At 35.6% G+C, this 10,956-nt stretch overlaps 1 protein-coding gene across 1 annotated transcript; it reads right to left on the reverse strand.

Moving 5' to 3' along the window:
* Window positions 1-5,974: 5,974 nt before the first annotated feature.
* Window positions 5,975-10,731, reverse strand: SIG2 (RNApolymerase sigma subunit 2). Its single transcript, XM_078293246.1, has 7 exons — window positions 10,444-10,731; window positions 9,325-9,445; window positions 8,436-8,951; window positions 7,809-8,039; window positions 7,239-7,379; window positions 6,600-6,806; window positions 5,975-6,362 (listed from the first exon to the last, which is right to left on the reverse strand). Exons 1-7 carry the CDS (start codon window positions 10,518-10,520, stop codon window positions 6,072-6,074), a joined length of 1,584 nt encoding a protein of 527 aa, XP_078149372.1. The 5' UTR covers window positions 10,521-10,731; the 3' UTR covers window positions 5,975-6,071.
* Between the last annotated feature and the right edge of the window lie 225 nt (window positions 10,732-10,956).

Here is a 10,956-nt window from a genome sequence, read left to right on the forward strand (position 1 = left end):
GCGTCATATGCTGCAAATGAATAGTAGCATTTTGAGAAACTGACTTATAATTTTTTATATAAGAAAGCATTGGAATTAAATATTAGCTAATTTGAACAACAATTTGATATCTTGATAGAGTCATTTTGGAGGATTATTTCCATATAATCTTCCTTAAACTTTGGAAATAATCCTTCAAAACATAGTTTTACTTGAACTGCAATAGTGTCAAAATTATGACCTAAAGAAATACTATTCTAAAATAAACACATAATTACTTATTTCGCGTTCTTTTTAATGTAAATTCATCCTAAAACTATTTTTAATCGAAGGCTAACAAAATTGACTACAAACAAAAAATGTTTGCTCAAGTTCCTTTAAAAAAAAAAAAAATCTTATTCTAAAGAAATCTAATGCTAACTTTGAATATTCATTTGATTAATGAAGTATCTAATTAGACACTTAAGTTAGATAGCTGTATCTATTTGAGGATACTATTTTAGAGATCGATGTTGGTAAAATTCTATCAAACTTAGTGCTGGATATTTTAAAAGATTTTTCATGAGTTTATGACATTTTTGATGGAGCTTTGATGATTTATATTATTTATTCTATTTTTTATTGATATAAGTTAGCAGTTAACATCCAAGAATCAAGATGATATAATTCATTTAAATATAAATGAGGAGAGGTTGGTTGATAACATGGTGAGGATTTACTTGATGGATGATTTGAAAGTTTGAGGCTAGAGATTGCGTGCTCATCTTTTATAGTATCAGACCATGATTGCGATATGTGTTTTGTTATGATATGATGATCATGTATTTTAATTTGTTAGGTTGTATGTTGCGGATCTTATAATTAAAGTCTGTTTTATATGTTTTAAGGTTTAAAACGGAGATAATTAGTAGTGCGGAGCAAAAATTTTGGGTGAGGCGTAATTTTGAATATTAAGTATATTTTCATTTGAAAAAAAAAAAATGAGAGCTTTTGTAGGCAGCGTGATTACCAATTTCTATGTACCTTCAAAACACTCGAAAAAAACCTAAAATGAAACTAACCTTGCAATAATTTAATTATAAAAAAGATTAACAAATCCATCCAATAAAAATTTATGTTCTTAAATGAAAAAAGAACAGAAAAGTGGAAGAAATAACTGGTTTGACTAATATATGGAGGAACATTAAAAAAATCTTAAAAAAAAACAATATAATTGATTATGAATAAAATGTAACTTATATTTTTAAAAATAATTGAGAAGCACATACCTCAAAGTCTCTCTTATTCCCATAAATATGCTCGCTGTATGTCTTTTGTAAGAGAAGCAAAATGCCAGAGGAATGGTTAAATATAAACAAGACTTTGGTTTCGGTGGATACAACCATGACTTAACTAGGGGAATTAAGATATTTCCTGATCATGATCAAGAGGAATTAAACCCTTGCGATTTGAGCGCTCATCTACTCCATTACGGTCAAACAGAGAGAACCGTAATGCGCTCCATGAAAACAGGAGAGATTAACAAGATGGAACCCACCTTAATTTTGTAGATGAATTGCTTCGTGATGGATCTCTCCATTTCTCTAAGGAAATGGAGAGAATGGTATCATATATCTTTGTCTCTGTAACATGCTGGGTTCCTTTAAACGATAGCATGGCACAGCATTGCGTTTCTTTTGGATGGGGGTTTTTATCCAATGAATATTGTACAAAATCTTATCTAAAGTCAGATCTAAATCGTTCAATTTGCGTTAAAATTTGTGCGGATGCTTAGACATACGCGACCATTTAAATTTATGCGTTTCAAATCTTTGCCCCGAATATTTTATTTGAAGTGCTTGAGACTACATGCAACAGGAAAAATGTTAACTCCCGTATCAATTTTGCAGCTGCTGCTCTGAGCTGTGGATTTTCCTCTGCTATTGGAAAGTGAAACCAGACGAATCATTTTTTTAATAGGAATTATTGAAGATAGCATCACAAGTAAAGTATCTGTAAATTTAATTTGGAAAAAGAAACAGAGAGAGGACAACTACTGTAGAGAGCAGAGACAATTTTTGTAGCAATCAAATAATTATTAGCGACAGTATTATGTTCACATTTTGAAACAATCTACGAATGCAGGAAAGAATAACATTCGTATTGCGTATTTAATAATTAATAGGCATACATCTAAAATTCTGTATGATTATTCTATCAAAAGTAAAATAGAAATTGGGGGAATCTCTTCTGTCATCTCACTGATACAAGATTTCATGATATGATAAACTTCGTTTCTGTTAATTTTGTTAAGAATTTAAGATATGCCACTTATTTTAGGACGATCGCTGTGTTTTAATTGAAAATTTTCTAAACATGTTTGAGACTGTTGTGCTATTTCCATTTATTGGGATTGTTTGACGAAACAGCGAAACAGTTGAAAAGATCACAAGTTTCTACTATATATGTACTATTTTGTTCATGTCAATCGTGTTTAATAATCCAAAATAGTAAAAAAATTAAATTAAATTTATTCCAATTTATGATTTTTTTTTTACTATTTTACCACTCTCAAGAAATACTGGAGCAGAAATAGAAAGGGTTTATAGCTAGTGTAAAAAACAAATTTTGATTATATAAATTCATCACAATTATTTTTATTCGGGAAGTGTTTCATCAAAAGTCCACACTTTCTTACTATCATTTCTCTGTCAAACAATTTTTTTGATAATTACGCTAATAAAAATTTTGTCCGCGACATCCACTATTAAATATTTTTATTGTTGTGTTTTGGACCAGCATGTGCAATGCAACCAAACCAAATTATTTCTTTCTTTTTAAAATAAAAATTACATAAATAAAAAAATGTTTCTGTTAATGTAGATAAACACTTTGTACGCAATTTGGCAACGGTTTCATAAATTTTATTTTTAATTCAGCTTAATCCTGAGGAACAACTTGTACTCATTAAATAAAAGTTTAGGCCTTCCCTTAATTTGCTGATGAGAGATTTTTTTTTTCAAAATTAATTGCAAGAATATACATATTATAGACGTTTGAGCCAGAATCATATTAAATATAATTTATTTAAATAATACCTTTTATATTAAAGAACCATTTTTATCAGCTAAGCTATAGTTCTAAAACACCGAAATTTTTATTAATACCATTTAAAAAATAATAATAATAATAAATCTGATAGGGCCATGTGCCCAAGGCCCTTATAAAACAATAGGGGGCCTTGAAACAACTTGGGCTGACAGCTACTTGGATGAAATCAGCCCAAGAATAAATAAAAAGCCCCAGATGAAGTAATATAAGTGGTCCATGACCGAACCCGGGGCGGAAAGAAATCGGCATAAAGCCCAGTCCGGAATAGGATTAAGATCACCTCCAGTGATCTTCCGTACAAGTCGGGTGCGATTTAGTCACCGCCCCCTGTGCAGACCATACCGCCCATTATGCGACTCCCGCCTTATGAATATGCGGATGTTGCCGCGTTACACGTAAGCTCGGTCGCTCTGGTGCGATCCCCTCTGACAGCTCTGACAACGCGGGATGTCAGAATTGGAGAGGACTATTTAAGGTAAACAGCTCCATAGAACAGGGGCTGACACTTTTACCTAAGACACGATATAGGATAGAGTAATAGTGTCTCACAATTACCCTCGGGTCACTGATCCCGAGTTCTTTTCCTGGACCGCCTTATCGAGGCGGGACGTTATACACACACGCGCACAACCATTTACAAAACATTCATGGACCCTGTGTCGAACTAGGACATAGGCCATATCAAAACCAAAACAACTCTAAAATTGGAGAATTCCAAAAATATCCGGGCCGCCAATTCAATCTACAGCCCCATTCTTAGAGAGCCACAGATTGAATTGGAGCTTCCCAAAAACCTAAATATCAGTATATTACAGCACATTTTTGGATTTTTTTTAAGGTCTCTAATTCAATTCCCCCCCCCCCAAAAAAAAAAAAGAAAAGAAAAAAAGAATAGGGCCACATATTGAATTGGCAGCTCGGATATTTTTGAAATTATAAAAAAAATGATTTTTTTTTTTTTTTTTGGAATATGGTATAAATAAAAATTTCGGTCTCAGAGACTTAATCTTGAGCCATATATTATATGAACTGCCCTTATTTCCAGCAGGAGAAATCTTTCTTTCTTTATTTTTTTTTTTTGGTGCAGAAGGACACTCAATTTAAAAATAAGATCCATGGTAAAATGGATTCTGTTTTTAGAGAGAGCTAGAGAAAAGAGAATAGGAGCGGATTTGAAATTTAGTAAAATAGCTCACAAAATCATATTGTTGACGACCCCATTTTATCAAAAAAAAAAAGGAAAAAAGAAAAACAATTCGGCGACCCAGGTAGTAGTCATTGTCACCAATCCTAGGCAAATGTTCGTCAAAAAAAAAATTCCTTTTTTTTTTCTTTTTCGTTCGGCAGTTAATTAGATGAATGTTGATGTTGATCAAAATGATGTGATGGGTGGTCCAAAAATAGTGGTGTGGTCCTATAAAATAAAGCAATATCTTCAAGAATTATATCTCTTATTCTCCATCTTTGCTAAAAGGGACGCCCGTATGCTCTCACCACTAAACTACCAATATAAACAGCCGACATTATTAGTAAACATTAGTATTACTACTAGGGGTGAGTAATGAGCGAGCATGAGCGAGTTAGGGTATGCTCGTGTTCGCTCATTTAATAAATGATTGAGTTGTTAAATGAGCGAGTTCAAGCGAGCGAATAAATGAGCCAGTCGGAAATGAGCGAGTTTTAAATGAGCGAGTTGTGAGTACTAAAATTTAATAAATTATCATAATTCAATTAAATAAAATAATAACAAAAAATCAATGGTATTACAAAAAATGAATGTATAAACTATGAGGCATCTGTTTAAAAAAATAAATAAATGTATAAACTATGAATATTTGGGATTGAATGTGGCGGCGAGATTAGATATGAGACATCTATTTAAAAAAATAAATAAATGTATAAACTATGAATATTTGGGATTGAATGTGGCAGCGGGATTAGATGTGACAAATTTTAAATGAGCGAGTTGGGGCATGCTCATGCTCGTTCATTTAATAAATGAGCGAGTTGTTAATGAGCGAGTTTAAGTGAGCGGATAAATAAGCGAGTTCAAGTGAGGATTTAGTGAGCGAGTTATGAGCGGCTCACGAGTTATGAGCAATTTACTCACCCCTAATTACTACTATTACCTCTTTTGCTATCCCTGCGACATTAGTATTATTATTTGTTTTAAAATGTCCGCATAGGAGATATATGCGATTTTACACATACATATGCAGTGATTGACTCGTGACGAAAACGACGTGTCTATTATGCGAACTCCAACATTTTATCGGTTAACTGGGCTCAAGATTTGTCTTCTGACTTAGACCATTGAAGCCAGTTGTAGTACCAATGAAGTAGAAATTACTCATATTTGGGCCCAAACAAACTTTTCTAGATGACTCCGACTGTCCGACATCAACCTCATTGTTTTCCCTCTGGGACATAGTCACATAGGTGATAACAGCCCAAAATTTTATTAATAGGAAATTATTTAAATAAATATTGATAATGGAGGACTGTTTTTTCAAGATATAGAAAAAACGTGATAATTTATAACGTCCTCTGTACGTTATAGAACATCACAGCCAGAAACAACCTATTTCGACTTTTGTTTCTGTCAGAAACGGACCATGTTTTGATAGGAACTGGCACTGTAATAGTCCATAACGTCTAGAGAACGTTACAAACTATCACGTTTTCCCTGTATCTCAAAAAAACTCAAATTTGTTCTCTATTATTGATATTTAATTAATTAATTTCCTATTAATAAAAATTTCACTGATAACAGTGCCTAACATTTTACTATTTATTTTTCCTCGGTGTTTCCAATCGGAAGATTTTGCTTTTGTGCATTCTTTGTGGGACATCACATACAGCAGGCAACAGAGAAAAAGTCCCAAAGTGGCAAATTGGGTTCTACTTTCTAGGAAAAAATGAAATTAAAATCCACTATTTGCATGTAAAAAAGTTATAAATTTACAATTATTGTGGTATAAAATATGAAGAAATATTCTAGATCAGGATCCAAAATGCTTAGTGTACTCTAGTAGCATGTCCATTCGCTTCTTGCCCTTAAGCTTTCGTAAGGCACACAATTCTATCTGCCGCACCCGTTCCCGACTGATGCCTATAATATCCCCAATTTCTTGTAGGGTCTTGGCACGACCGTTGTCTAAACCAAAACGCCCCCTCACCACCGTCTTCTCTCTTGCAGATAGCGTGTCTAGAACCATGTTAATACCCGATATGTTGAACTCCCTGTTGATGATAAACTCAAGACTATCCTGCTCCCGGCATTGGATTACGTCCTGTCAAATGCTTAAAAACATTAGGTTCTACATTTGAAACAGCCAAATTAACCTACTTGATCTCTCATTTGTCTAGATAGAACAGTAAGAAATAAAGTTCGTAATATTTCCAAGAGAATGATGGATGCACATAATTTGAATTTGCTGGACATTTCTTTAGCAGGGATAAATGTTTATGGTTTGCAGTAGTATCAATAAAACTACCCCAAGTATATATAATTAAGAAAAAAAAAATACCGAAAGTTTCATATTTTTGTCAGCACCGATCTTTGACTCGAAAGATTGGGGAGTCTTAGGGATCATCAATACTTTCTTAACCATCTGCTTTGAAACTCCAGCAACACTTGCAATCTCCTCTGTACGTTGTTCCTTCATCTTCCTTCCACTTATTTTCAGTTCCTTCATCGCGTCCTTCACTCGATAGCTCGCATTAACCAAGGAAAGCTAACAAAGCAAATGAACCAAAATAAGGAACTTTTAAGAGCATGGGAAATTATTACTTTGATTGGGATATGAATATTGTTTTATTAATTTCTTGCTAATAAAAATGTTAAGCCTCAATAGATAATAAAAACAGTGAACTGTGCTTGGACTGATATATAGAAACAAACTGACATAGCAAACCTGGTTGACTTGAACTTGGACAACTTACGAACATGGCCAAGAAACCATTCACAAAAGTGACATATAAAACAACATAGCAGCCCTATGTCTAAGCAAAATCTGAAAGTATAATGAATTTTAGTGTATTGAATTTCCTCCATTTTTAAGCCCTAAATACCCTTCCCATATCTTGAATAGCCCTATTGAATTTACTAAAACATTTCACCGTATGCATGATAATTTGTGGTTTATAAATGTACAGGAAGAACATACAGGCAAGTGGATAAGCCGTGATGAATCCGTAAGAGACTTTCGGATAGCTTGTTTGATCCACCAATGTGCATAAGTTGAGAACTTGAATCCCTTAGAGGCGTCAAACTTTTCCACACCTTTTACCAAGCCCCGACACCCTTCCTGAAATGAGCAATTTGACAGAAGAAAAATTTAAAACACATTGAGACTACAATACTAGATTTCTTTGGTCAAGCATTCAAGCATTTGCTCGATAACAGAAATGTTATACGATGAAGCAATCAAATCATCATGGAAAATCATTAAGAAAACCCCTTGTTATGAGATGAAGCAATCAAATCATCACAGAAAATCATTAAGAAAACCCCTTGTTATGAGATGAAGCAATCAAATCATCCCACCCCCCCACCCCCCACAAGCCAACTGAAAAAGAAAGATGGCAACAAAATAAGCATAATACACAAGAAAAACAACAGAAATATACTACTGATTAAGACCCACCACATACAGATATACCATTTTGTAAAAAAAGGGTCATAGACAGGTGAAGAAAAAGCTAGTATAAGTATAATAATTTTGTATGACACAAACCTGAACAAGATCCTCGAATGCAAGGCCGGCACCCATATAGTTCTTGGCAATGGATACGACAAGGCGGGTGTTGCAGCGGATCATCTTCTCTTTGCAGCGGGTGCCATATTCCAGTCGCCGCTGCAGCGTGCGTTGGTCAATATGAGCTGCCTCAGCCCACATAGCAAAGCTTGGGTCCTCTCCATTCTGCTCTCTCAACTCTTTCTGAACTTCTTCAAGTCTCAAGAGGTCCTATATGTGAATGAATTTGTAGATCGTGACTTGTTTTAATTGGAACTGTTAGGTTATGAGAGCAGGACCAGGGCATTTTCGACCACAAAAATAAATCAGTACAGACACAATAGTAGAATATGTGGATCAAACCAGTACTGGCAGAATAGCAGTATGTGGGTCAGTTCTTATTGTTCGTAACACTTGTATAAGTATTTTTTTTTTTTTTTCAATCCATCTCCTGCCCCCTTGCTCAACACGCAATTAATAAAAATATTAAACAGATCCATACACATCCCCTTGGCACAAACTGTAAATGAAATAAGTAGCAGCAGAAGACAAATTTTAGCTGCCTGCACAACACGCATGATGTCTAATAAAAAAATAGTGGAAAGGATCCACTGAAGCAAGCACTACCTGCACTCCTTCTGAGAGCAATTTCTCTTCAGCCATTGTAAGCGGTTTATAGGCCCCAGCTATCCTCTTATACAACTTCAAAGGATCATCCTTGGAACCCTTTACACCGGAACGCTTGCTCTTTTTCTTGCGAGCCCCTGACCCTACTGGGATAACTGTCCCTGTCATTTTCTCGGCCGCCCTCTGCCTCCTGGCTCTCCTCTCATCCTGCCGTATAGATCTCACTGTCACCTCTACATTGTCGTCTAAGCTTGTTAGTTTTTCTTCAATCTGGACCGTGCTTTCATCAAATGGGTTTTGGAAGGATTTCTCGGTAAGTGGTAGCACGGATTCCAATGCAAGGGTTTGGGGTGCTGGTTTGATGGAGAAATCAGTTATCTCGCTGAGTTGAACAGCTTCTTTGGCGGCCTCCAGTGCTGCCCTGGCAAGGGCAACTGCCTCAGCTGCGGCAGCGGTTATGACAGCCTCTTCCCCAGTGAGAAGAGTTTCATTTGCTAGAGTGATTTCCATTGTAGCCTGAGATGTTTTTCAAAATAAAGATCTATCATCTGGTATCAATATTAGGGTTTTTCATCCAGATATTAGAATATGTAAGCCTTGAATATATCTAAAATCAATTAGATTGAAAGCCAAGAAAAAACAAATAACAATTTTAACATTAAAATTACACTTGACATCAAAATGAAGTTGAAGATTTTTTAATATGAAATACCAGAGTAGTTAGGATTAGTGAGCACAGTGAGATTATGTGGGATCAGTTTGGACATTTTGGTTACAGCTTTATTAAAGAAGGGAAGTTACAAATAAGAAGCCATTATCCTTTTCCCCCCATTTTTACAAAGAATATAAGAGGTGAACATGTTAATATTTAATGCAGCATCAGACTTACAGCTTTGCATCTGAATTGAGCTGTCTGGTAGATAATTGAGAGAGAAGCCTTTTGGTCAACCCTTTGAAAATATCTTTTAGAGGAAGCTCTATATTTTCTTGTTTCCTTTAAATTATACGACCTGAATTACATCAAAAAAAGGAAAATTTAGTGCCACAGAATTGCACTAGGCAAAATAGAATAGAGTTGCCGGAGTTTTAATAGGCTGGGGGTCTGTCATGCTTGTGCTTTACGTCTTCTAAAACTCTTTACACTGAGACTCTTGATAGTTCATCTCATTTACGCTTTGCTTGGGTTTTGATTGGGGGGGGGGGGGGGGGGGGGGGGGGGGGGAGGATAGAATAGGCCCAATAAGGTGTATCCGTTTGATATAATAGAAACTTTAGATCGGGCTATTAGTTTCAAAAGGCAGAAAAAAATGAAAAAAGTAAAGTTATTTAATTAAAGATATGAAAACAATAAGCAGCAGATAAAAAAAAAAACTAATTTAGAAAGTTCCAAAATAATTTTCTGTTCTATAAACAGAAATGTTGCCTACGGTGAATTTCTTTGAAATCAAGCTGAATTACAAATTTGGAAAAACTGAGATAAACAATACTCTACCAAACAAGCGCAAGGGTAGCCAATTAGACTTATTTGCATAGCCCTACCCATCACAGTCATCTAGGCAATTGTCAAATTTCAAACTTCAATGAAACAAAACGGAATACAAACAAGAGGAAATAAAAATTCTCTCAAGATCACAACTCTGGCACCAAGTCATCCCTAAATTAATATTGAGATGCCAACAAAGTCAGTTAATTCTTTACTCCAATGCTGCTAGAGCAGAGCTTAGCCCCTATCATGAACTTGTATTTAAATTACTATTCCAGCCAAAATCAGTTAATTCTTTACTCCAATGCTGCTACAGCAAAGCTTAGCCTCTATCATGAAATCGGATTTAAATTACTATTCCAGCCAAAAACAAATGCTCCCTGGAAGTACCATCCAGATATAGCCATGGTAAAAAAACTCAAGCAAAAACCCACCAAACTTTAATAGCACGGAGATGGAAAAGGAGCAACAGTTCTCACATTTGAAATGCTTGTTCCCAGCTGTATCTATAAGAGAGATTCATACCGCAATGGGGTAACGCCAGGCCGCCTGGGGCAGCAAAAATTGGGAGGCGCAGCCATTAGAGAAGAGGAGGCCGCCATTCTTCCAGCGCTGTCATATACAAACTTCAAATGGGTGCTTCAGTGCTTGATGGAGGGAGGCGTATAGTGAGAGAGGGATCGGAGGTGTTAGGAGCCGTCTTGAAGTCGTTCTCAAACGCAGAGTAGCAAAGGTAATATTTCCTCGGCCGGACTTCGCGTCCCTGTGCACCCTCGGATAAAATGATATGATAAGGTCTGAGTGAGGAGGGTCGACATTTTTTCATATAAGCCCCCAAGTATTCAGATTTCAATATCTAACCAGCAGCAGCTGAATTATGACATTTTAAGAGGAATCCGTATCACCCCAGGTACCTGAGGTGCAGCCTATAAATCTGGACCGTTCTTTTCATGTAGCACGAATCTTAACGCATACCCCCTAAAGTCTCACCTGAATCCGGATTGAGTTTGGCCCAGCTGAATTAATCTGAACCGTTCA

The sequence above is a fragment of the Carex rostrata genome, chromosome 2 (assembly GCF_964058835.1).
Source record: "Carex rostrata chromosome 2, lpCarRost1.2, whole genome shotgun sequence".
Classification (NCBI taxonomy): domain Eukaryota; kingdom Viridiplantae; phylum Streptophyta; class Magnoliopsida; order Poales; family Cyperaceae; genus Carex; species Carex rostrata.

Excerpts from the sequence above, each read along its gene's own strand:
- SIG2 (XM_078293246.1), bottom strand. The coding sequence starts at position 10,520 with ATGGCGGCCTCCTCTTCTCTAATGGCTGCGCCTCCCAATTTTTGCTGC. Across the intron at positions 9,446-10,443 it reads CCTGGCGTTACCCCATTGCG|GTCGTATAATTTAAAGGAAA; the intron begins GTATGAATCTCT and ends GATGTAATTCAG. Across the intron at positions 8,952-9,324 it reads CTCAATTCAGATGCAAAGCT|GCTACAATGGAAATCACTCT; the intron begins GTAAGTCTGATG and ends AAAACATCTCAG.